Here is a 27,149-nt window from a genome sequence, read left to right as displayed (position 1 = left end):
TGATAACATCTGCCATTTTAACAGTGCAACAGCTTCCTACTCCTTTTCTTTCCTTTTTGACTGTTCCCACACACCCCACCCCCAACATAAAAAATCGGGTGGTTAGGAAAGTATAGTTTAAACCATTTCTTCCCTCAAGTATCGGGGCAGCAGGCTTCAACTGCCACAGTGACCTTATCCTAGGTGCAGAGTTGGATCCTAGAGCCAAGATGGGGTGAATATTAAGAGCTGGTCTCTTGTGTCCTTAATGTAGAAGCTGGTTTAAAAAAAAAAAAGAAAAAGCTACTTTCTGCCTGAATTCTGTGGAAAGTTGGAGCAAGCTTGAACTACCCTAGCAATGCCAGCTACTTTCATTGCTCCTGCATCCTAGATAAGGAACATAACCAAGTTTTCCATCCTTGGCCCTCTAGGGTCTCTGCATGTCCATATCTGACAAGAATCGTATCAAGACCAAGCTCAAAGCCAGCACCTCCTAAAAAGCTGCCTGGCAGCTCTGAATAGTGGTTTTCCTTCTGCCTCCCACAGCACAGATCACATCCCTTCTTGTTTTGTGCATACACAGCTCATTGTACAGTGGTCCTGCCTCTTGTTGATGGTGAGCTCCCTGAGGCCAGGCCCCTGAGCTAATTCCCAGTGCACTGCAGTTCTTATTTTGGCCAGTGGTTCCACCTGCTAAACAGCCTCCAGGCAGCTTGTTACTGGGAGAGCAACCCTGCCTGCCTCCACATAGCATCAGGTTTCCTGTTTTTGTTTTTGTTTTTTGAGACGGAGTTTTGCTCTTGTTGCCCAGGCTGGAGTGCAATGGCGCATTCTCAGCACACCACAACCTCCGCCTCCCAGGTTCAAGCGATACTCCTGCCTCAGCCTCCCGAGTAGCTGGGATTACAGGCATGCGCCACCACACCTGGCTTATTTTGTATTTTTAGTAGAGACGGTTTCTCCACGTTGGTCAGGTTAATCTCAAACTCCCAACCTCAGGTGATCTGCCTGCCTCGGCCTCCCAAAGTGGTGGGATTACAGGCGTGAGCCACCATGCCCAGCCAGCATCGGGTTTTCTAATGATTGTGTAGCCAAGCCCTACCAGCTCCCAGCCCTGCCATTGGAGCTCTGGGCCCAGGATTCCTTTGGAATACTTCAGATTTTCAGGCTAGGAGACGTGCATTCTGAAAGCAAACCTACTAAGGCTAGATTACAAGGCAGAGGATCTTACCCTTGCACATTGGAATCACCTGGGTCCAGAGGGTCTGGTTACGTGTAGGGTGTGGCCTGGGCATTGGGAAGTTTAAAGCTTCCCAGCTGATTGTAATGTGCAGTCAAAGTCAATTGAGAGCTCCTGGTGCAAGAGCTGCCTCCTCTGGGTCCACTTTGTAGCTGGGAATTTCTTTTAGTAATTTCAGTTGTTCATTATCAGACTGATGTGCGCACTCTGCTTTTAATGGGCTGGCCGTTTATTTGTTGAGGATCTGCCGTATGCCACTGTGGTGTGAGGCACTTTTAACATTTTTTATTTACTTTTATTTTTTAGAGATGGGGCCTCACTATGTTGCTCAGGCAACAGATTTCAAACTCCTGGGCTCAAGCGATCCTGCCTCAGCCTCCTGAGTGGCTTGGGGCTACAGGTGTGCACCATCCACGGCAGCTAATTTTTTTCTTTTTTTTTTTTTTAAGAGACAGGCTCTCGCTCACTTTGTTGCCCAGGCTGGTCTCCAACTCCTGGCTTCAAGTGATCCTCCTGCCTCGGCCTCCCAAAGTGCTGGGATTACAGGTGTGAGCCACTGCGCCTGGCCACTGTTAGGCACTTCTATATACATTTTCAGATTTCACAATTGTGCAAGGCAGATGCTGTTACCTCATTTTACAGATGAGGAAGCATGAGGATCTATTTCAGCAACTTACCCAAGGATGCACAGCTATTATGATCATAGCTAGATTGCAGGCACTGGCCAAAAACTGTCCTTCTCACTACACTGCTTAGCCTCTGCAAAAGTGATTTCAATAAATAAAACTAAATTATGTATATCTCTCTAACCAAGTTAGCCTAAAGTATGTGAGAAATTAGGATTCATGCAAATGGGTGCTTTAAATATATATATATTTTTTAAGAGGCAGGGTTTTTACCTGGGAGCAGCCCAGCACTTTGGGAGGCTGAGGCCGGCAGATCACTTGAGCCCAAGAGTTGAAGACCAGCCTGGACAACATAACCCGGGCATGGTGGCACACACCTGTAGTCCCAGCTACTTGGGAGGCTGAGGTGGGAGGATTGCTTGAGCCCAGGAGGTGGAGGTTGCAGTGAGCTGAGATGGCACCACTACACTCCAGCCTGGGTGACAGAGCCAGACTCTGTCTCAATAAAGAAGAGAGGCGGAGTTCTTGCTATGTTGTTCAGGCTGGACTTAACTCCTGGGCTTAAGCAATCCTCCCAGTTCAGCCTCCCAAGTAGTGTGCCACTTCGGCTAAAAAATTTTTATTTTTATTTTTTGGCCAAATAATTTTTTAACTTTAAATTTATGCCCCATAAGCTTGCTTGTTTATGAGAGGTTAGCCTAATGTAAGCACTTTTAAAAACCAGATTCCAGGAATAGAGAGCCAGTTAATTTTACTTTTGATTAATGTGCAAGGCCTAGACTGACTTGAGGATGATATAGAATCCTGGAGCTTTAGAGTTTAGCTAAACTTGAAGCCGGCCTTGGCTCTCAGCTGGGAAGTGAGCCTGGAACAGGAATGAACCCGCCACATGTCATCTGACTCGCAAGACACCCAAGGACGGGACAGGCGCTACTCCTCTCTGGTTGGTCCTGCTGAGTGAAGAGAAGACGGGCTGGATCAACCTTTGAGCTGCCAAAGCTGTGTAAGTTCGTGAAACAGGTAGGTGCCCATTCTCTTTATTTTACAATAGGGAGAGAAATACAGGGAGGACACCAATTTGCCCAAGGTCAGGCTGAATGAAACCTAAGTGTCCTGATCAGGAAGCTAGTGTTTCTTCTAGTAGCCGGGGGCAGTGTGATTTGGCGAAAAGATCAGAGCCTTGAAGAGACGTAATCCTATATTCACTTACTGGGGATGTGACCTCAGACAAATTACTTGCCCTATGTGCGTTTCAGATTCTCCACTGGTGAGACGCTCGTGCTGATGGTATCCACCTTGTAGGTGGTTTGGGGGTTGACCAAGCTCACTTATATGAAATGCTTAATTACCCCTTAGTCTGCACTCAGAGACACTTCCCTTACGCCAGACGACTTAGGAAATCCCCCCACTGGGAGCTCAGGTTCTGCTGTGAAGTTTGTTATCTCAAGACCTGGATCTTGTTTTCTTGATAAGATGCTTGACAACTTTCCTGGGAAATGCCACGGGCAAGAATTAGGAGGCACCTGCAGAATAGCTGTATCTCCTTAGAGAAAAAGACAAATACTCAAACTGTACCTTACTGTATCATTTCTGAACTTGCCAATTTTACCTCTTGCCATAAATTGATGAAATGGGATGCTGGCGAAATAGGTACAGGCTGTATTATCATTGCTCATTCCTTGGGGAGATCTAGCAGCGACTGCCTGGGAAATATTTAGCAGAATTAATACTTGGGAACAAAGGCTGGTGCATAACAAAACCATTGTGTAAATCAGGCTTAGAATGTAAATCAAGGCCTCCATTAATATTCTGTGTTTTAATGGAAGAAACACCTGCTGGGCTATCCGTACAGGAGCTTTGCAGAAATCTGTTGAAATTGTCATTTCCTTAACTACTTGAGTGCCAGGTCTCCAGAGTTCCCATGATCCGTTTCCACACTAAGATGCATGAGTGCTTTTTAGAATGGGTTACGCATCCAAGGGCATGTGAGGCTTGTTTTAGAGTTAGGAAAAGGATTTTTAAGTTTCCTTATAACGTGGAAAATGGGAAAATATTTTTATGATGTTATTGCAAACTTAAGTAACATCTGAAAAAAGTCAAGGTATTTTGCTTAATTTAAAATAATGAGGCTGGGCGCACGCCTGTAATCCTAGAGTTTGAGACCAGCCTGGGCCACATGACAAAACCCCGTGTCTACGAAAAATACAAAAATTAGCTGGGCGTGGTGGCAGGCATCTGTAGTGCCAGCTATTTGGGAGGCTGAGGTGGGAGGATGGCTTGAGCCCAGGAGGCAGAGGTGGCAGTGAGCCAAGATCCTGCCACTGTATTCCAACCTGGGCAACAGAGAGAGACCCTGTCTCAAAAATAAAATTGGAATAAAAGGCTTTTTTCTTTTTTTTTTTTTTTAAACGGAGTCTCGCTCTGTTGCCCAGGCTGGAGTGCAGTGGTGCGATCTTGCCTCACTGCAAGCTCCGCCTCCCGGGTTCACCCCATTCTCCTGCCTCAGCCTCTCCGAGTAGCTGGGACTATAGGCGCCCGCCACCACGCCCGGCTCATTTTTTGTATTTTTAGTAGAGACGGGGTTTCACCATGGTCTCGATCTCCTGACCTCGTGATCCACCCACCTCGGCCTCCCAAAGTGCTGGGATTACAAGCGTGAGCCACCGCGCCCGGCGGAATAAAAGGCTTATAGTGACCCCAGCTACAGACTCTGGAGTCAGACTGTCTGGGCCACTCACTATCTCCGTGACATTTGTGCAAGGCACTGCCTCATAGTCCCTCCACTTTAGCTTTCTTATCTGCAAAATGGGGATAACAGTGTCTGGTCCACAGCAGAGGCTTGGCCAAGTGGAGCTGCCTGTATATTAAGTGATACTTGGCACAGAAGGTAAGTGGGTGGTGCACTATGGCCAGCAGAACGGGGTGGCAACTTTAAGCACCATCCTGGTGCAGGGATTCCTGTCAAGCCAGCAGTGCCCAAGGCTGCTAATGAGCCCCTATGGTTAAAGCTTAAGTGCCCTTAGCTAATCAAAACTACGTAGGGCCAGGAGAGTGGAAAGGTGGCACCAGTTTATGTTAACTCAGGCTGCCCGTTTTCCAGGGCAGCACTTCCTGCCAAGGCTTGCCAAGAAAAGCTCATAGGGTGATGGGAGCCCCATTGGCAAGGTATTGGGTGCTATGGGGATTCAACAGTGGGCTCTGGCAGGGGTTTCCACAGACTGAATTATTCTACCCAGGCAGAGAGGATGGGGACGCTGCATGACACAGTGAGTGCTAAGACTTTACCATAAGCTTGGACTGAGCAAGGCAAGGGCAGCTGGGTCTATTGCAACTCCTTGAAGGCAGAGGGCTGGTCTCATTAATATCGATATCTCCTGAGGGGCTTAGCAGAGTCCTGAATTCAAGTTCTGGCTCTACTTTTCATTAGCTAGCTGACTTTGGGCAAGTTACTTAACCTCTTCGCAAAACTTTTCCTGTCAGTAAAATAGGGCTATAAAGCTACCTGCCTTCTAGAGGTGTTGAGAGGATTAAGTGAACCAATCCAAATAAAGCACCAAGAACGTTGCCTGGCATATCCTATGTGCTCAAGAGGTGGCAGCTGCCATTACTGAGCCAGGCCAGCACAGGTACTACCCCTGGAATATGCCAGAAGGCCCTCCCATCCCCCAATTCCTTCTTCAACTTCATGACCCAAGTCCATCGTATATGGTGGCTTCCATCCCTGATCTGTTCAGAATTAATCACTCCTTGCTCTATATCATCAGCGAGTAATAATTTGTTGTGCATCTACTATGTGCTGAGCAGGTGCAGTAGTAGGCCCTGGCATTAGAAAGTGCACAGCTCAGGGTCCCTGACTCAGTTTACAGAGTGGGAACCATCGAGTAAACAATTAATGCACTGTGGTGCAGGCAGGTGCCATGGGGACATGTGGGATAAGGAGACAGGGAGGGCTTCCTGAAGGAGGCAGTTGGGCCTGATTGAAGGCTACGTGTTAAATAGTGAAGGGAGGAACAGTTGGGTGTGGAAGAAGGGGAACAAGTGGAAGGAAGAATGGTCCCGGCAGAGAGAATAGGATGAACAAAGGCCCAAAGCCCAGAGAGCATGACAAGGTTAGGGAATAGAAAAGAACAATGTCATAGATTGAACACGTACTTTGAGGCAAGCTGTGTTCCACATGCTTCATGCAGATTAATGCATTTAATCCACATAGCACCTGCGTGAGGTAGGTGCTGTTATCCTGCTCATGTTGCAGATGAGGAAACTGAGGCACAGAGAGCCTAAGCAAAGTGCCCAAGGCCTCCTCCAGCTAGTAAGCTGTGAGGCTGGAATGGGGATGCAGGCGCCTGGCTCCACAGCCAATCAGTACTCAGCCACTGCACCCTCTGCCCCATAGCTGAACCATTCAGGATGGCCGGGCTAAGGAGGTCAGAGAGTGGGAGCTGTAGAGGTGGTGAAGGCCCAGATCCTGAACGGCCTTGAATGCCACACCAAGAGCGCTGATGAGGGAAGGGAGAGTCACTGGGGGCTCAGAGCAGGGCTGATGACAGACTTGCTTGTTGTGGCTGTATTTCTCTTCATTGGAGCAGTTCCCAGACCGTTAGATTTATTGCATCCATTTAACAGCATAACCTTGAAGGCAGAGGCTGCCTGATGCACTTCAGCCTCGATGCTCTGCTCGTGGCAGGTGCCACATAAATGTTCGTAAAGCAAACGGAATAGGGAGCACAAAAGAGGAGGAAGGCGGGCTCTGGAGTGAGGTGCTTGGGTTCAGTTCCTGGCTTGGCACTCATTAGTGGGGTGACTGTGTGCCTCCACGTCCTTATTTATAAAATTGGATAACAGACCTGAGAGAGTGGCCGTTGGGATTAAATAAGAGAATCCAGGTACAGTGGTTAGCGCGGTACCAGAATTCAATGTCAACAGCGCCTTTCCTTGCCTGCCTGCAGTGTATTTCAGGGGGCTTTTTTCCCATACCCACTTCTTCAGCTGCCACCCCAAATCCATAGAGGTAACCAGACAGAAGTCAGGTGGTCCCACCTCCATCACCGACCCCTGGCCCTGAGAAGGAAGGCCGGCACTCTGCTCCAGGGATGGGGGGTGCAAGAGGCCCTGCCCTGTGGTCAGGTGTGTGGATGTGAGTGCAGGTGCCTTGGCCTGGTCCTCATCAATGAGGCAGGGGAGGTTGGCTCTGCCAGAGTCCCAGGCACGGTGGCGGGGGAGGCCCACATCTCCTGCAGGGAGCATTGGCCTTGCTGCTTGTTCTGCCAGCCCCCGGAGAAAGGGAAGCCCCCAGGGCCCTTCACCTGGCTCTCCCTGGCTCCTGGAAACACGCCGCTGCAGCAGGGCCTAGGCTCTGCACTGCGCTCAAGCCAGCCACAGCTGGGGCTACCGCCCGGCCCAGTTCTAGACCTTCCCTCTGCGGGCTCAGGGCGGAGGGAAGCCCTGCGCTTTCTGTGGGCAGGAGCCAGAATGCCAGGTGCAGCTGCACCACCTCAACTCCCCCCACTCCTCCCCCGGGGCTCCCCAGTCTGTGCTGGGTCCAAAGTCCTGGCAACCAGAATAGATGGATAGCAGAGGCCAAAGAAGGCAGAGCCCATGGGCTGGGAGGCCAAGAGTCTCCCTGGTGGAGATGTAAGGTGGTCACGTTGGGCTTGGGCCTGGGAATGCTGTTGCTGATGCTTGTGTGTGCAAGTGGGGGCCTGGGAACAGGGCACTGGCTTATTTTACTCATTCATTAGTTCCTTCGTTGGCTCATCTATCCATCCACTCAGCACACTCACACACACCGAGCTTCTACCATGTGTCAGGCGCTGGGCACTCAGATGAATCCCTATGTGGCCCCTGCCCACTAAGCACTCACCTGCTGTAAGGGGAGGCAGACACCTGGACATCTGGGTGCCATGCAGTATTACAGGGGCAGGACAGATGGAGGGTGACGATGGGAGTGTGTGCATGTCCATCAGGGAGGGCCAGCTCTACCAGCAGGCAGGGGAAACGTCCTAGTGAAGGTACCCTTTGGACTTCTCTGAAAATAGGTAGGTTTTTGGCAGGTAGACCAGGCAGGGGAAGGACATTCCAAGTAGAGGGAACTGGAGCAAAGGCATGGACCTATGAAGCATCTGGTGTGTTAGGGGAACTGTAATCAGGTTGATGTGGGCAGTTGGGGAGAAAGCCTGGAGAGGCCAAGGTTTGGGCAGAGCCAGGGTATGTGGGTGGACTGCTGTTAGGTGGCAGAGGTAACCCCTCACCCCATTGGCTGAGGATTCAGCTCTAGGGCTCATTCTGGGCCTTTAAAGCAGCAGGAGTACCTATGGCGAGATTGCTCGTGCCAGGTGCCATGTCCTTGGACAGGGAGCCCGCAGACCTCATCAAGACGCTGCATCTGGTTTTCCTTGCCACCTTCTGGGGCATGCAGATCTGGGTGATATTATTTCTTTCAGGCATGTCTTAGGGAAGGGACTTGTCCAGCCCATGACTTTGGCTGGGTTCCTAGGGTTGTTGAACACTACTTATCGCATGCCAGGCATTAAGCAAAGGTACTGAATATATTGCACCGCCTGGAGGCATTGCAGCACTCCCTAACCCCCCATATTCGGCAGTATTTTTGCCCAGATTTACAGATGATCAAATTGAGGCTCAGGGTGATTAAGTGACATGCACACAGCCTTTATGTAGCAGAGCCAGAGTTCAAACCAGTATCTGTTGGATATCAAGAACCATGCTGTCTCTCATACACAGGAATAGAAAGAAAGGAAAAAAAACCACAACCCATGCTGTCTGTGGGCTAGAACACTACATTTCTGGTGAGGACTTATGCTACATGCTGTTTAAAAGGAATAATAAGCCTTACAGGATCTAATATGTTGTTCCCATTTTTTAGATAGAAAAACCAAGGCCCAGGGAGGGCAGGGACTTGCTAGGATTAGGCAGTCCCTGGGCGCTGGCCCTGTCAGCAGGTCCTAGGGCTCCTGCCTTCTATCCAGGACACTCTAAAACAGGTCAGTGGCTCACACCTGTAACCCCAATGCCTTCGGAGGCTGAGGTGGGAGGATCACTTGATGCTAGGAGTTTGAGACCAGCCTGGGCAACAGAGCAAGACCCCATCACTACAAAAAAAAATTTTTTTTTCATTTTTTTTAATAAAAATAAAGAGGCAGGACCCTTTTCAGTCTGGCTATGCCTCTGGAATCCAGGATTTCTGGAGGACTCCTGAGGGCTGAGTCCACTTGTGGAGAGGCCCACCCTTCATGGGGCCTTAGAGCCATGGCAGTTCCTCATCTGGGGTCAAGTCAGGGGAGAAGCATCCTAGGCAAAGAGTTGTCCTATAGAGCAGCGGTCCTCAACCTTTTTGGCACCAGGGATGAATTTGGTGGAAGACCATTTTTCCACAGGATTGGGGAGGAAGATGGTTTTGGGATGAAACTGTTTCACCTCAGATCATCAGGCATTGGATTCTCATAAGGAGCGTGCAACCTAGATCCCTTGTGTGTGCAGTTCACAACAGGGTTCGTGCTCCTATGAGAATTTAATGATGCCACTGACCTGATAGGAGGTGGAGCTCGGGCGGCAATGCTTTTCTGCCCACCACTCAACTGCTGTGTGGCCTGGTTCCTCACAGGACATGAACTGGTACCAGTCCACGGCCCAGGGGTTGGGGACCCCTGCAATAGAGTGCCTGATACCCATAACAACCAATGCTTACTAAGCACCTACTGTGTGCCAGGTGCCAGCCATTTAATCCTGAAAACAATCCTCTGAGAATATATTATTAAATTTCCTTATATATAAGGAAACTGAGGCACAAGGTGGTTATGAAACTTGCCCAGAGTCACACAGCTATTAAGTGGCAGAACTGGACTTTGAACCGTGGCCTTTGAGTTTGAGAGTTCATGCTCTTAACTATTTTGTTCCAACTGCCTTGGAGTATCAACATCCACAGACCCTGGATGTAGATGGGCCCTGCAGGGAGGGTAAAGAGGGGCCCTGGGCCCACCAGTCACTTCTAGCCACTGATACTGCACGCACCATGTCTCAGGGCCTTTGTGGGAAAGCAGCTTACCTTGGCGAATTCTGGGCTCCATCCAGAGCAGGATCTTCCCCTTCTGCTTCCACATCGGCTCTGCCTGCGCCTTCTACAACCTGGTGTTTTGTCATGTGCCAGCCAAGGGAGCTCAATGAGGAGGCCACCCAGGTATGCAGGCCCTTCATGCTCCTGGCCCTGCCTGTACTCTGGCTGCCAGAGCTTTGGAAGACCCCTCTGGGCATACCACTCCCTGAGCCAAATGCACCCATGGCTGCCCAGGGTGTATGAACAAACACCTGGGCCCACAATCAAGGAAGGCTACACCTCCTGCCACTGGCCCATCTCTTCTTTGCTCCAGTATTCTCACACTCACTAGTCCTCAGACATGCCAGTGAGGCACCACCACATTCTTGGAGCACCTCTGTGCTCGGCTCTGAGGGGTATTGGGAATACAGGCACCAGATGCAGGCCTGGTCCTCAAGGAGCTCACAGTCTGGTGGGGGAAAGGGGTAGGAAGTCCTGCGAGTGGACAAAGATATCGGGAGCCACACCTGGGGAGGGCAGAGGGTCAAGGAAAGGCTTCCATGTCCTTGCCTATGCTGAGCCCTCTGCCAGGAATGCTCAGCTTGGGCCTCTTCATCCCTGAACTCCAGTTTAGGTCACCTCTGGGAAGCCTTTTCTAAGCTCCCCCACACTCCATCAGGATCAGTCACTCCTACCTCTGCTCAGCTAAAGGGGGCTTGGGCCCCCTTTGTGCACCCTCGTCTCATATTGGTTTCCATATCACTCTCCCTGATGGCCTGGGAGCTCCTCAAGGGCAGGGCCCAGGGTGGGAGCTGACCCAGAGCCAGCCTCAGTGAGGCTTGTGACTAAATGACAGAAGCAAGTAGGTCTCCCCAGCCTGGTGTGGCCGGAAATATCCAACAACCTCTACAGCAGTGGGTGGGGAGGCAGTTCTGCCCAAGAGTTACAGTACCCTTGGTATCCGATGGACTGGAGGTGTCCTTCATTCCAGGGGTCGTAAACAGGACCCTCTGCCCTCCCCAGGTGTGGCTCCTGACATCTTTGTCCACTCGCAGGACTTCCTACCCCTTTCCCCCACCAGACTGTGAGCTCCTTGAGAACCAGGCCTGCATCTGGTGCCTGTACTCCCAATACCCGTAATTCCTACGCCCTGCAGCCTGCAGCAAAGCCTTTCCACATGCAGTGTCTTGAGTTGCTGCTCCCACTGCCTCCTGATGGAGGACAGACAGGAGCATTTCACTGTCAGTAATACTGAGTGCAGCTACTATTATTAACGTCATTTGGCAAAAGATTCTGGGGCTCAGAGGTTACAAAACTCACCCAAGGTGCCTGTCATGGTGGGAGACCACAGAAGGAGGGTCGTGCCCTAACCTTTTCTCTCCTGTCATGCTTTCGTCATCTTGTGTGTGTGTGTGGCCATGGCCACGTTGAATGCCCAGTGGTTTGGGCAGATAACATTGGACATCATGGGTGACATGCATCTCAATGAATAGAGCTATGGCCTAGGCCACGACATTGGCCCCTTCTCCAGGAAGTCCTACACTCGTTACCAAGTCTTGCTACCAGGACCTCTGCAACCTGGGCTGCACCTGCAATGGCCTGAGCCTGTACTACCTGGCCATGCACCTCTCCACACTCTGGTCCCACGTGGCTTTCTCCCAAGTGAGCCTCTGGCCCTGCTGGGGGAGGGGGCTCCCTTGGCAAGCCTGCTGTGCTGAAAAGGCCCCAAATCCACATTCAAGGTTCCTAAACCCAGAATGTAGAACTGCAGGGGGTCTTAGGGATCTCTCCAACCCTCTCTATAACACACGGTGGCGGGCAGGGGTTGGGGGGGTAGATGCGCATAATGTGACAGAGCTTGCTCCAGGCCACACAGCTGGGCTGTGTAAACTGCTTCTGTCTACTTGAGGTCAGTGAGGAGGCTGACATCCACTTTCCGGATTGACCTAGGGTTCACGGTAGGCCCATTTCTAGCCACAAAGGCTTCTCCCCAGCTGCAGACACACCATGGACCTTACGTGTCCACAACACAGTGGTGTCCCAGGCCCCATTCCCTCTGGCTTTTCTGCAAGGACTGCCCACTAGGTCTTGGCAATAAGGGGCCAGGCTCTGTTTCCCATGTCAGGGATAGGGATGAAAAAGGGTTGCAGAAAGAACACAGCAAACATTCAGTCCTTCATTTCCCTTCTCCATCTGATAGATGTTCAGAGAGAAGGAATGTCATGTGACCCACATGATGGGTCAGGGCAGGGTCAAGACTCCAGGTTCCCATGTGGCTAACAGTACTTGAATACAGGATCAGGCCTCAGCAGGGGCAGAGTTCTCCCCTTTTCCCATCCCTCTGTGCTAACAATCCCTAAAATTACTCTCTCAGTCTCTCCTAGGTCTGACAGCAGAGAGTGCACAAAGGACCTCATGTCCATCGGCCTCCTGGTCCTCAGGCCCTTAGGTTACCAAAACCAGGCCCTCAACTGGTCCTCAGGTCCTTAAGTGGCCAAAACCAGGCGTAGGAAGGAGACTGAACTTCAGCTTCCTGGCCACAAGCCACAGACGGACCGGCACCTGGAAGCTGCATGGTTCTTTCTTTGTAAGTATTCCACAGCCAATTTCCTTTCAAAGACAGTGAGGCACACTACACAAAACTCTAAATTAGTCTACTTTTTTTTGTTGTTTGTGTTTGAGACAGAGTTTTGCTCTTGTTGCCCAGGCTGAAGTGCAATGGCACGATCTTGGCTCACTGCAACCTCCGCCTCCCAGGTTGAAGTGATTCTACTGCCTCAGCCTCCCGAGTAGCTGGGATTACAGATGCCTGCCACCACGCCTGGCTAATTTTTGTATTTTTAGTAGACACGGGGTTTGCTATGTTGGCCAGGCTGGTCTCGAACTCCTGACCTCAGGTGATCCACCCACCTCCGCCTCCCAGTGTCGGGATTACAGGCGTGAGCCACCGCACCCAGCCTCAAATTAGTCCACTTTTAAGGACAGCAGCTGGTTCCAGTTTACTGATGTATTAGCTCTGCTATAGTAACAACCAACCCCTAAATCTCACTGCTTACTACAGCAAACATTGCACTCTCATTCCTGTGACACTCAGTGGCTGCAGGCCAGCTGCTGTAGCTAGGCTCCATGGAATGGCTCCTCTGTAGGAAATGTGTTCTCACCGCAGAGGGAAGAGCACAGGCCAACCACACATGACTCTTGAGGCTTCTGTCAGACACAGGACAGCTCATGCCTGCGCATATCCCTCTGCATCGGGAGCAGGGAAGTACACTCTCCCGGGGGGATGCGGTGGGGGCACTACAAGAAGTCACACAGCTACAGGTCAGGATGGATAAACTCCTCTTAGGAACGGGGCAACAAACAGCTGCGGACAAAAATATACCCTATAACAACCCAACATGCTACAAGATTTTCCAGTTTAAAAGACACAAAATCCTAAATGTCAAAACTGCAGAGGAATTCAGAGGCCACTGTGCAAGTCTGTCACAGTCCTCCATATGGCAAAGATGAAGAAAATTGGCAATCTTTTTAGGGGTACCAAGGATCACAGTTTGTATGGTCTTTATAAATGCAGAGCAAGATGTGGCTTTCCTGCCCCCATTTCACCTCAAGGCATCTGCAGCAACCCCACGTGGCTTCCCTCTGTGAGCATGAAATAACTTGAGGCCAGGGTCTCAGCTTTAAAGCCTTGGAATCCTATGCATTGTTTGTGTGTAGATGTGCAGTTCGAGGGGTAGCTTCTCTAAGGTGTCAAACTCCACAAAAGTTCAGGATCATGTCACTGGATCCTGAGTCCATCTCCACAGACCAGGGTGCCCCTCAGGTCAGTTGCTGTGGTAACTGCAGCAGATGGTCCCTTTAGCAATGGAGTCCAGGGACATCATGGCCAAGGCCCAGAGTTTTATATCAACTGAGGAAAGTGAAGACCAGCCAGAGAGGCTGCCGTTGACGGAAGCCAGCGGCTCCTCCCCCACCACGATGCTAGGAAGGACTATCCCCAGGGTGATGGAAAGAAAGCACTGGACTCCAGCAGTATGTCCAGCTGATTGAGGCGTGCTAGGTTCCCAGCAGAGGAGGGTGAGGGAGGAGATCCAGGGGCCCTGGCTTAATCATCGTATCTGGTGCACCTTTCTCCCCCGGAGATAATTCTTGCAAAAAGGAGAGGATCCTACACAGACCAAAAATGCTGGTGTCGCGGCTTTTACAAAGTACCTGCCGTGAACACAACAAAAGAGAGGGTGTTAATTTAATTACAATCTTAACCATCCATGCACCTTCCTAACATTCAAGGGGAGCCTTTGGATGGCAGTCAACATGAAAATGTACGTTTAGCACAGTTATTTGGTGGTTCATAAATCTGGCAAATTAGCATGACATTCTCATCCTTACAACCTAGCCAGAACCTTTAGGCCAGTCCTCTGGCATCATGCATGTCTGTGGCTAAATATGAAATAAAAATATAAAGCGTGGTTTCATTCATTCATTCAACATTCAGTGGTAAGCCAGGCCCTGTGCTGAAAACACAGAGATTAAAAACAAACAAACACCCACACACCATCATCTTTGTTGTCAAATTCGGTCCTGGAGGGGAGGGAGATGGGGAACAAATTAATGACAGCAAGGCACAACTGCAGAAGCATTTGTGAGGCACAGCATTATCCCAAGGAGGCACGATTCCCTCTATGAGGAAGGGAATCAAAAAAGGCTTCCTGGAAGATGCCATGTCTGAACTCGGCTTTAATTTGGGGAAGGGGTGGTGATGGGGGTTGGGGAGCAAAAGCCAGGAGGCACAAGTAACCAGAACGTTTGCTGTGGCTAGGGCACAAAGCAAAAGGAGTCAGGCAGGCTGGAGAGGCAGGGAGGGCTTTGGCCTCCCAGGGATAGGGGTGTTGCATTACTCAGTGGGCCTGCTTTGGGACAGAGGGCCTATTTCGTGGCTCCACCCAGTTTAGGGTCTGAAGTTGCCAGAAATCAGTCCTGGGTAGGCTCTTGCCTATGGTAATAATTTTAAAGGTAGTAACTTCCAACAGCATTTACATTTTCTGAGAAGCATGAAACTGGTTTCCTCCAAGCATCGGTCTGCTTTCTATTTAGATTTCTCCTCTGGGGTAGGGCAGAACTCAGGCCTTTAAAGAATTCTGGGTAATTTGCTAACACCTGAGAAAATGAGCAGCTAAAAATGTGTCCACGAACTAGAAGAAGAGAGATTTGGGACCAGAGCAAAACACCACCAAAGGTATCAATCAGATCTGGAAAAACCTTTCCTTCCTGACTACCAAGCCAAAGCATTAAGACTAGCTGGACACCCCTATCACATCACTCAACACTACACCAGCTCCCATCCAATCTACCTCCTAAACCCCTTTCTAATCCACCTCCTCCTACTTCAGGCCTCGCCACTGAACGGTACACTTCAAATCTTTACATCACTCTGTAATTTTTTTGGGTGGTGGGAGGATGGGATCTCACTCTCACCTAGGTTGGAGTGCAGTGGTGTGATCATAGCTCACTGCAGCCTCGAAATGCTGGGCTCAAGCAATCTTCCTGCCTCAGCCTCCCAAATAGCTAGGACTACAGGTGCACAACACCATAAAAAAAATTTCTGTAGAGACAGGATCTCGCTATGTTTCTCAGGATGATCTCTAACTTCTGAGCTCAGGTGATCCTCATGCCTTAGCCTCCCAAAATGCTGGAATTATAGGTGTGAGCCACTGTACCCGGCCTATTCTGTACATCTTTTAAAATCTTTTTAATTTTTAAAATCAACCCTGGTGTACACCACAATCAGGATAAAGTTTACGCTCCTTAGCAGGGCATTCAGGCCTTCCTGTATGGCCCTAACTTAGCTTTCTAGCCTCATTTCCTACCACATCCAACCACTCTCTTTACACTAATACACTGGGCTCTTTTAGCTTAAGTGCAAAAGCATCTGCTTTTCTCTTCTTTGCTTTGCTCAAAGCTTAAGGAAAAGTAGTCCAAGAGTCAATTTGCAAATCTGCTGAGGGTTTTCCCTTATAGTCCAGGAACACCTCACGGCTTCTCTGAGACAGCTGCCAAATCCAACTTGCTGCCACTGCTAATGACAAAGATGCCCTCCTACAGCAGGACTGCCCTGTGCAGTTTACAACAGCACTTCAACTCCTATCGTCTCATTGGCTCTCAAGTACCTGAGAAATGTGTAGGCATGTATTACTCCCATTCCAGAGATGAGGCGGCAGTCCCAGAGAGGCAGCGTGTGCTTAGAGTCACACAGCCAGTAAATGATGATGGGTCTGACTTCAAGAGCCCATGCTGTCTTCATATGACAGTATCAGGAGCCGGGTCACTAGCATGCACTCGATATCCCAGCTACCTGGGAGGGTGAGGCAGGAGAACTGCTTGAGCCCAGGAGTTCAAGACCAGCCTGGAGAAGATACCCTGTCTCTATCATAAAAATAATTTTTAAAAAAATTTTAGGGGCTGGGTGTGGTGGCTCACATCTGTAATCTCAGCACTTTGGGAGGCTGAGGTGGGTGGATTGCTTGAGCCCAGGAGTTCAAGACCAGCCTGGCCAACATGGTAAAACCCTGTCTCTGTTTAAAAAAAAAAAAAATTAAGAAAAAGCAAACAAAGAGCATCAGGAGACATAGGTATAGGTACGATTAGGAAAAGGAAGGCTGGCCGGGTGCAGTGGCTCACCTGTAATCCCAGCACTTTGGAAGACCAAGGTGCGTGGATCACCTGAGGTCAGGAGTTTGAGACCAGCCTGGACGACATGGTGAAACCCCGTCTCTATTAAAAATACAAAAATTAGCCAGGCATGGTGGCGGGTGCCTGTAATCTCAGCTACTCAGGAAGCTGAGGCAGGAGAATTGCTTCAACCTGGGAGGTGGAGGTTGCAGCGAGCCAAGAATCGCACCACTGCACTCCAGCCTGGGTGACAGAGCGAGACACCGTCTCAAAAAAAAAAAGCCATCCTAGCAGCCTTCATATACAAAAGCCAGGCAGCTTTTCCCTTCTCAGACCAGCCCTATTTATCTCCCCTGGTCTGGAGTGTTATGGCTGTGGTGCAGTGGGCTATCATCACACTAGAGCCTGTTTGACCAATGGCTAAGTTTAATGGGCCAGGCCAGTCTCCACGGCTGCTGTCTCACACAGCTCTGTGCTCAGGGCAGAAGGGACGGGAGTATGAGGCAATCAATCAGCAGCGGAATGAGAACTGGCTGTACTCCTGGGATGGTGCCTGAGTGATATGGTTTGGCTCTGTGTCCCCACCCAAATCTCATCTTGTAGCTCCCATGATTCCCATGTGTTGTGGGAGGGACCCGGTGGGAGATGACTGAATCATGGGGGTATGTCTTTCCTGTGCCGTCCTCGTGATGGCGACTAAGTCTCACGAGATCTGATGCTTTTAAAAATGGGAGTTTTTGACCGGGAGTGGTGGCTCACGCCTGTAATCCCAGCACTTTGGGAGGCCAAGGCAGGTGGATTACCTGAGGTCAGGAGTTCGAGACCAGCCTGGCCAACATGGTGAAACCCCGTCTCTACTAAAAATACAAAAGTTAGCCGGGCGTGGTGGCGGGCACCTATAATCCCAACTACTCAGGAGGCTGAGGCAGGAGAATTGCTTGAACCCAGGAGGTGGAGGTTGCAGTGAGCTGAGATAGCACCATTGCACTCCAGCGTGGGCGACAAGAGCAAAACTCCATCTCAAAAAAAAAAGGGAGTTTTCCTGCACAAGGCTCTCTCTCTTTGCCTTCCACCATCCACGTAAGAGGTGACTTGCTCCTCCTTGCCTTCTGCCATGATTGTGAGGCTTCCCCAGCCACGTGGAACTGTGAGTTCTCCACTAAACCTCTTTTCTTTATAAATTGCCCAGTCTCAGGTATGTCTTTATCAGCAGTGTGAAAATGGACTAATACACTGAGCATCTTCCCCAGTCTACTCAGCGCCATGAGATGACTCACCTGTGGTGCTGTAGAACTCGCAGCAAGGTGCTCTTGGCAGGCACCCGGTATAGTTCTGCCCTGTCCTCATCCTCAAAGTAGACCTGCAAGATTAACAGAAGGGCAAGAGTCAGAGATAAAGCGCTTCGGCAGCCTTAGTTGAGGCTAAGCCCAGGGAAAATTAAAAAGATGGCAACGGTTAGCAGTTGAATGCCTCCTTGATATGGTTGTGTAGCTGGGTGCTTTGCATTTAGTCCCCCCCATGCCACTGTAAGAGAGGCTATTATCAGTTCCATCTTCCAAAGACAGAATCAAGGCTCAGAGAAGGAGAACAACTTGCCAACATTACCCAGCTGGTAAACAGAAGAGTCAAGACTCAAGGCCAGGCCTATGTAGCCCTCCTTTCCCTAACAATTCAGACTAAAGCCATCAGGTATGTGGAGGAGAAAGCTATGGTGGCTCAGAGCAGGAAAGAGCCTGAGGAAGGAGAGAAGGATGTCTGTGCAGGGTGTCAAAGCCCAAGCAGGGTGAGGAAGATGCCTGCACAGGAAGCTGCCGGGGTGTCAGAGCAGGACCAGTGGAGAAGGGCATCCATGCTGGGGGCCTGCAGGCCTGAGTAGGGGAAGAAGGGCTCCCTTGTAAGATGGCTGTCCAAGGTGGGGTGTCAGAGGCCATGTGGGGTGAAAAGGGTATCCATGCATGGGGACAACTAATATGGAGTATACAGGCCCAACTAGGGTGAGGAGGGTGACCACTCATGGCAGGGGTGGCCTGCTGTGGGGGGTCAGAGCCCAAGCAGGATGAGGAGGATGTCCATGTAGGGTCGTTGAGCAGTGCGGGATGTCAGAGTCTGCAGGGTGAGGAAGACACCCACACTAGGGCAGCAGCGTAACATGTGGAGTCAAGAGTCCAAGTAGGGTGAGGAAGGCTCCACGTAGGAGAGGGGCCAGCGGTGATAACAGGAGGGGAACTGATCAAACAAATAACTATATTAAGAATAATAAAGTCAGGCCAGGCATGGTGGTTTATGCCTGTAATCTGAACACTTTGGGAGGCTGAGGCAGGTGGATCACTTGAGTCCAGGAGTTCAAGACCAGCCTGGGCAACATGGTGAAATCCCATCTCTACTAAAAATACAAAAATTAGTTGGGCACGGTGGCAAACGCCTATGGTCCCAGCTACTTGGGAGGCTGAGTTGGGAGGATCGTTTGAGCCCAGGAGGTTGATCTTGGCAGTGAGCCAAGATCTCCCCACCACACTCCAGCCTGGGCAACACAGCCAGACCCTGTCTCAAAAAAAAAAAAAGAACAAGAAGAAAGTCATTGTTACAAATATAGAAAGGGAGAAAAAATCCTGTGGATGTTGAATTAGAGTTGGAGATACCAATGAGACTTCATGGTTTTACAAACACACACACACACACTCTCCCCAGCTGTGGCACTGAGAAGGCACCGAGGCAGTAAGCTTGCCTCTCTACCCCCATTGTCTTAATCAATACACTTATACACTTATTGCACAGAGATCTCGGCTTCTAAATACCATTCTTCACTAGAAAGAACCAGGGCTCCTTGGGAAAAAAGAGCTAATTCCAGAGCTGGGGCAAGGAAAGCAAAATCTGAACCTAGAACATCCTGTGTGAGAAAGCAACCACTTAAAAAATAGACACACGCCAAAAGGACATAGAAACAAATTTGAAGAGATTCCCACTGGCCAAATCTGGGATATTCTGAGCATTAAAGAAACAATCATAGTAATGGATTAAAACTCATTAAATGAAACAGGAAACTATAAATCCACCAATATAAATAAATATGTTGAATGTCTGACAAGCAATGGGATATTTACACCATTTCAAAGCACCTCCCTATAAAACACTTATTAATCATAAAGAAAAAGTAACTGTACAGTGGAGAAGGCTGGCAGACCCCACCTCAATCAGGTGATCAGAGTGAACATCATGAGTAATGGGACAAATGGAGATCATGTACCGTCTGATAGGTGCAATGAGAATACAGCATCACTTCTGTAATATTCCCGCCAAACATGCATAATCCAGGCCAGGCGTGGTGGCTCATGCCTGTAATCCTAGCACTCTGGGAGGCCAAATCGGGCAGATCATTTGAGGTCAGGAGTTTGAGACCAGCCTGGCCAACATGGCAAAACCCCGTCTCTATTAAAAATACAAAAAATTAGCTGGGCGTGGTGGCGGACACCTGTAATCCCAGCTACCCAGGAGGGTGAGGCAGGAGAATCGCTTGGACCTTGGAGGCAGAGGCTGCGGTGAGCTGAGATCACACCATTGCACTTCAGCGTGGGCAACAAGAGCAAAACTCCATCTCAAAACAAACAAACATATATAATCCAAATCTAGTCAGAAGGAAACATGAGACAAACCCATAATGACAGACATTCTACAAAATATGTGGTCTGTAATCTTCAAAGGTGTTAAGATCAAGAAAGTGTACTGCAGTTGAGTCACATGATCACAAAAATATGAATAAAAATTTTTTAAGTAAAAAAAAAAAAGTGGAGGAAAGACCGAGGAGCTCTTCCATACTGAGGGAGACTAAGGGGACACGATCACTAAATACAGTATGTGATTCTGAACAAAACCCTTTTGCTATAAAGAATTTGTGAAACCTGAATGGAGTCTGAGGGTTAGATGGTAACAGTGAATTAACGTAAATTTCCTGCTTTGATAGCTATATGGGTATTATAAAGAAAAATGTCCTTTTGTGTAGGAAATACACAGTAAAGTATTCAGGGGTAATGGGACATCAGTTGGCATCCTACTATCAAATGTTAGAAAAAGGTAATTTTTTATACCGGATATTGTGATTTTTTATTTAAAAAATCCCAACAATGGAATGTTACTCAGCCTTAAAAAGGAAAGAAATTGGCTGGGCGCGGTGGCTCACGCTTGTAATCCCAGCACTTTGGGAGGCCGAGGTGGGCGGATCACGAGGTCAGGAGATCGAGACCATGGTGAAACCCCGTCTCTACTAAAAATACAAAAAATTAGCCGGGCGTGGTGGCGGGCGCCTGTAGTCCCAGCTATTCGGAGAGGCTGAGGCAGGAGAATGGCGTGAACCCGGGAGGCGGAGCTTGCAGTGAGCCCAGATTGCGCCACTGCACTCCAGCCTGGGTGACAGAATTCTGGCTGGGCATGGTAGCTCACGCCTGTAATCCCAGCACTTTGGGAGGCCAAGAAGGGCAGATCACTTGAGGCCAGGAGTTCAAGACCAGCCTGGCCAACATAGCAAAACCCCATCTCTACTGAAAATACAAACAAAATTAGCCAGGCATGGTAGTGTATGCCTGTAATCCCAGCTACCTGGGAGCCTGAGGCATGAAAATCACTTGAACCAAGAGGCAAGGTTGCAATGATCTGAGATTGCACCACAGCACTCCAGCCTAGGTGACAGAGCAAGATTCTGTCTCAAAAAATAAAAATAAATAAAAAGGAAGACAATTCTGGCTGGGCGTGGTGGCTCACACCTGTAATCCCAGCACTTTGAAAGGCCGAGGTGAGTGGATCACTTGAGGTCAGGAGTTCGAGACCAGCCTGGCCAACATGGTGAAACCCCATCTCTACTAAAAATACAAAACTTAGCTGGGTATGGTGGCACGTGTCTGTAATCCCAGCTACTCAGGAGGCTGAGGCAAGAGAATCGCTTGAACCTGGGAGGCGGAGGTTGCAGTGAGCCAAGATCACACCACTGCACTCCAGCCTGGGTGAAACAGCGAGACTCCGTCTCAAAAATTTTAAAAAAAAGGAAATTCTGACACATGCTACAATATGTAATGAACCTGGAAGACATTATGCTAAGTGAAATAAGCCAGACATAAAAGGACAAATACTGTATGATTCCACTTATATGAAGTACTTAGAGTTTCAATTTGGGAAGACGGAAAAGTTTTGGAGATGGCTGCTGGTGATAGTTGCACAACAATGTGAATGTACTTAATGCCACTGACCTATATACCTAAAAATGGTTAAAATGGTAAATATTATGTCATGTATATTTTATTATAATTTTCAAAAAAATAAAGCAGACTGCTTCCCCCGCCGCAAAAAAAAAAAAAAAAAAAAAAAAATTAATTCCATAGAGGAACGAAATAAAAATTCTCTTACCTCCAAATTATCAGGGCAATATTTCTGCTCTAGGTCCCAAGAGGGTGTTTCACCAAACATCACCATTAGATGATCAATAAACCTAAGGATAAAACATGTACTTTCTGGGTATCAGTAACTCACGATCTATTTCCCCACATCGGTCCCCAGACACTAATTCAAAGTTATCTAGAATGTATAAAACATGAAATGCAGGCTTAACCCATTTGACAGCAGTACCCCAAATGTGTATATGTATCACTTGTCCTATTATGACATAATTTTCTTTCTTTTTTTTTTTTTTTGAGACAGGGTCTCACTCTGTCACCCTGGCTAGAGTACAGTGGCATGATAACAGCTCACTGTAGCCTCGACTTCCGGGCTTAAGCAATTCGTCTACCTTAGCCTCCTGCGTAGCTGAGACTACAGGCACATGCCACCATGCCTGGCTAATTTTTTTCTTTTTTTGCAGAGACAGGGGTCTCCCTATATTGCCCAGGCTGGTCTCAAACTCCCGAGCTCAAATTATCCTCCTGCCTCAGCCTCCCAAAGTATTGGGATTACAGGTGTGAGCCCTGCACCTGACTGACAGGATTTTCTTTTTTTCTTTTCTTTTTTTTTTTTTTTTTTGAGACAAAGTCTTGCTCTGTCACCAAGGCTGGAGTGCAGTGGAGCAATCTCTGCTCACTGCAACCTCCACCTCCTGGGTTCAAGAGATTCTCGTGCCCCAGCCTCCCAGGCAGCTGGGACTACAGGCATGCGCCACCAGGCCTGGCTAATTTTTTATATTTTTATTAGGCACGGGATTTTGCCATGTTTGCCAGGCTGGTCTTGAAATCCTGGCCTCTAGTAATCCTCCTGTCTTGGCTTCCCAAAGTGTTGGGATTACAGGCATGAGCCACCGTGCCCAGCTGACATAATTTTCTTTAAACAGCTTCAGGGTTAAAAACATTTCTGGTAGGGTGCCGTGGCTCACGCCTATAATCCCAGCACTTTGGGAGGCCGAGGTGGGAGGAACATTTGAGCCTAGGAGTTCAAGACAAGCCTGAGCAACAGAGAGAGACTATGTGTCTACAAAGAATTAAAAAATTACCCAGATGTGGTGATGTTCACCTGTGGTCCCAACTACTTGAGAGGCTGAGGCAGGAGGATCACCTGAGCCTGGGAGCTGGAGGTTGTGATGAACCATAATCACGCCACTGCACCCCAGCCTAGGCGACAGAGCGAGACCTGGTCTCCAAAAAAAAAAAAAAAAAAAAATTACAAAAAAAATTTTCTCACACTTAGACTCATTCTACACATTAACCCTATGAAATCACAAGTTTGATATATATCTATATATATATCTCTCAAAGACATATATATATATATATAGAGAGAGAGAGAGAGCTTTTTTTTTTTTTTTTTGAGATAGACTCTTGCTTTGTCACCCAGGCTGGAGTGTAGTGGCATGATCTCGGCTCACTGCAACCTCCACCTCCCAGGTTCAAGTGATTCTCATACTTCAGCCTCCTGAGTAGCTGAGATTACAGACGCCCTGCTAATTTTTTGTATTTTTAGTAGAGACTGGGTTTCACCATGTTGGCCAGGCTGGTCTCAAACTCCCGGCCTCAAGTAATCTGCCTGACTTGGCCTCCCAAAGTGCTGGGATTACAGGCATGAGCCACAGCGCCCGGCCTCTGTATTTTTTTTCTAATTAATATTCACTTAAATTGCTATGCATGTATTACCTAAAATGACTTCATATTTTATCAGTGATGTGTACCACTGTTTGGTAAACACAATCCTGTGGTGTTGCACGTACTAGCCCAGTTAGTATGACGATGAGACTTTTGTCTGTCATTGCAAACCTAGTTAGTCAAGGTTCAGTCAGCTACAGGATAGAGAGGTTATTATCAAACCAGATGGTGTGAAACTCTCTAAACCATTATCTTCCCTTCTCAATCAAAAATCCACTTGTCCCTCCTGCCACAAAAACAGAGACAGCATGCAAGGAAAAGCAGAGGGCTCCTGGGCAAGTCAGTACCTGGAGTCCTCATGAAAAGCAGAGATGAAGTCCGACTGGGCATACTCTGGGTACAGGAAGAGCACAGGCCAGCTCAGCCTGCCCTGTTCATCTAGACTCAGCCTGGCTCCATGGGGGTTCTCAGAGCTGAGTCCATCCAGGAAAAGCTCACCTAGACCTTCTGAGGCTGAATCTTCATCCTCACAGGCAGCTTCTGAGAGCCTGATATTCCTAGCCTGGGTTAAAGACAGAAACACACACACATAATGCACATCTTATTGTGGGGAGGATGCAAACCCATTTTACTGATAATAATAATGCCCGGCTAATTTTTTTTATTTTTTATTTATTTTTATTTTTTGAAGAGACGGAGTTTCACTATATTGTCCAGGCTGCACGACTAACTTTATTTTTAATGTAATTTTCTCCATCTGTACCCTGAATGAACATGGACAGCAACTTTAATACACCAAAAAACAAACAAACAAACAAACAAAAACACCATAACAATGGGAGCTCCCTGAGGGACAGCTCTACACACAATCCATCTTCATTAGCCCTGAGGCCTGGCGCATAGTAGGTACCACTTAACTCACCTTCATTGGGCATCTATCTTGGGCTGGACCCTGTGTCACAGAGAATTAGACATGGTTACCTGCCCTCAAGCCTCTGCTCAATATCAAGCGGTGAGACAGCTATGGAAATAATGATGATATAAGGTAAGTAGTGGAGTTGTGGAACCATAGACAATGGAATAATTAATTCAGCCTTGGGGGCTGGAGGTGACTGAGATATGCTAGGCCTTGAACAATGACTTTGAAAAGCAGAGAAGTTGGAAGGGAGGGGCACTTAGAAGGGACGAAGAGCCTTCCACTCCAACGAGCAGCAAGTACAAAAGGACAGAAAAGATAAAAAAAAAAAAATGTCAAATGTTTCAGTTTAGTTGGGACATGGAATACTAGAAAGAGTGTGCATTGACTTAATCTTGACTGTCTCCTAGACATGGGCATAAATCAAGGGTCTGAAATAGTAGGGTCACCTCTTATGTAGGTGTGCAGGGGTTCCTAAGGTTAGCACATGAGGGGAAATGACATGCAATCAAAATTAGATTTGATGATATCCCCTAAATTGGAGGTTAGCAAACTTTTTCTTAAAGCATTAGATATGAAATATTTTAAGAGTTCTGGACAATGGTCTCTGTCAAAATTAACTACTCAACTCTGCCACTGTAGTGTGAAAACAGCCATAAGTAGTACATAAACAAATAGGCAGGGCTGTGTTCCAATGGCTGCAGTTTGCTGACTCCTCCCTTAAACCATTAGTAAAATACAGCATGCATGGCTTTGTGTACTGTTGAGAGTAATTCTTATGTATGCTAAGTTTGAGATGAAGGGTTACACTAAAGAAGAGAACCAAAAAAAAAAAAAAAGGATGTACGCAAATGTCTGGGTGTCTGGGCATCCCATATTCTACATTTAAGAAAACAAACAAATCCCTCACTGTGAATGAGAATTAGATGGAAAATCTGGAGCATTCTAATCTGTTTAACGTGTTAATACATGTAAACAGATTGTTGTGGGGAGTGAATAGTGGAGTATGTTTTAGCAGTGTTAAGTTTCTTACAGTCAACAAGTAACATAAATGGTGCATAATTTAACTGAACAAATAATAAAACAAAAAACCTACCCCGGCTGGGCACGGTGGCTCACGCCTATAATCCCAGCACTGTGGGAGGCCAAGGCAGGTGGATCGCCTGAGGTCAAGAGTTCGAGACCAGCCTGACCAATAAGGTGAAACCCCGTCTCTACTGAAAATATAAAAATTAGCTGGGCATGGTGGTGTGCACCTGTAGTCCCAGCTACTCGGGAGGCTGAGGCAGAATTGCTTGAACCCAGGAAGTGGAGGCTGCAGTGAGCCAAGATTGCACCACTGCACTCCAGCCTGGGCGACAGAGCGACATTCCATCTCAAAACAAAAAACTAAAAACAAAAAACAAACCTATCCCATAATCTCCCAGCAGATATTCTCTCCTTTGTTAAGACCAAACAAGCTCAAACAGGTGACTCCCTAGGTATCAAGGTTAAAGCAAGATTTGGGTCAGACTACATATATTTCAAAACACAGAAAAGACAGAGAGAGGGTGGGATTTTGTTATTGTTGTTGTTATAGGAGCAATATCCTAAAATGTCAGACTTTCTCAAGATGCAGTATAACCCAGTGGTTAAGAGCAAGGACCTGGCTCTAACACCTTAGCTGGGTAAGGTTTCTTCACCTCTCTGAAACTATTTTATTATCCAGAAAAACAGAAACAAGACAACCTATTTCAGAAGGCCACTGTGAAGATTAAATAACACTTAACCCAAAGCAGGTATTCAGTACAATAGTGTCTTCTTATCCATGGTTTTGCTTTCCACAGTTTCAGTTACCAGTGGTCAACCATGGTCTGAAAATATTAAAATGAAAACTTCCAGAAATAAACAACCTGCAAGTTTTAAATTATGCACTGAGTAGCAGATGATGAAATCACAGGCTCTGCTCCTTTGTCCAGCACATCCACGCTGTAGATGATACCCACCTGTGAGTTAGTATCCATCTCAATGATCAGATTGACTGTCATGGTATCATAGTCCCTGTATTAAGTAACACTCATTTTACTTAATAAGGACCCCAAAGCACAAGAGTACTGATGCTGGCAATTCGGATATGCCAAACAGAAGCTATAAACCACCTCCTTTAAGTAAAAAGGTGAAACTTCTCAACTTAATTAGAAGAAAAATTGTATGCTGAGGTTGCTAAGATCTATGGTAAGAGCAACCTTTATCTGTGAAATTACAAAGAAGGAAAAAGAAATTCATGCTAGTTTTGCTGTTGCTGATGTACCTCAAACTGCAAAAATTATGGCCAGTGTGTGGTAAGTGCTTTAGCTAAGATAGAAAAGGCATTATATTTGTGGGTGGAAGATACAAACAGAAATGTGTTCTGACTGATGGCAATTGGGTTTAGAACTATTTGAGATTTCAAGCATCCACCATGGATCCTGGAATACATCTGCTTCAGGTAAGTGGAGACAACTGTATATGTTACTGAGACCAACACATGCACATGAGAGAGCTGACTGAACTGGGGTGGCCTGACTCCAGAGCCTGGTCTCCTCCGTCACACTGCTTTACCAAAGTAGAAAGAAAATGAACAAATTCCTTCAGGTAAAGCACC

The 27,149-nt window shown here is 47.9% G+C and overlaps 2 protein-coding genes across 5 annotated transcripts in view; one reads left to right on the top strand and one right to left on the bottom strand.

Annotated features, from left to right (window-relative positions):
• The window catches only part of PARS2 (prolyl-tRNA synthetase 2, mitochondrial), a 22,127-nt gene extending 7,766 nt beyond the window's left edge, over positions 1-14,361 (top strand). Inside the window, exons 3-4 of one of the 2 annotated variants that reach the window (XM_063613155.1) lie at positions 411-2,848; positions 12,267-14,361. The gene's annotated coding sequence lies outside the window, so the exon portion shown is untranslated. Of the gene's footprint in view, positions 1-410; positions 2,866-12,266 lie in introns of both variants that reach the window. The other variant, XM_063613156.1, reaches the window with a different exon arrangement.
• The window catches only part of TTC4 (tetratricopeptide repeat domain 4), a 26,742-nt gene continuing 12,807 nt past the window's right edge, over positions 13,215-27,149 (bottom strand). For 2 of the 3 annotated variants that reach the window (XM_055233660.2, XM_055233662.2), the window contains 4 exons: positions 23,958-24,172; positions 21,953-22,034; positions 17,839-17,921; positions 13,215-14,104 (listed from right to left, as the gene is read on the bottom strand). In XM_055233660.2, the coding sequence (XP_055089635.1) occupies positions 14,002-14,104; positions 17,839-17,921; positions 21,953-22,034; positions 23,958-24,172 (483 nt within the window). In that variant the 3' untranslated portion in view covers positions 13,215-14,001. The remainder of the gene's footprint in view (positions 14,105-17,838; positions 17,922-21,952; positions 22,035-23,957; positions 24,173-27,149) is intronic. The other variant, XM_055233663.2, reaches the window with a different exon arrangement.

This window comes from Symphalangus syndactylus, chromosome 19 (assembly GCF_028878055.3).
Source record: "Symphalangus syndactylus isolate Jambi chromosome 19, NHGRI_mSymSyn1-v2.1_pri, whole genome shotgun sequence".
In the NCBI taxonomy this organism is placed as follows: domain Eukaryota; kingdom Metazoa; phylum Chordata; class Mammalia; order Primates; family Hylobatidae; genus Symphalangus; species Symphalangus syndactylus.
This window is presented reverse-complemented; position numbering and strand designations above follow the sequence as displayed.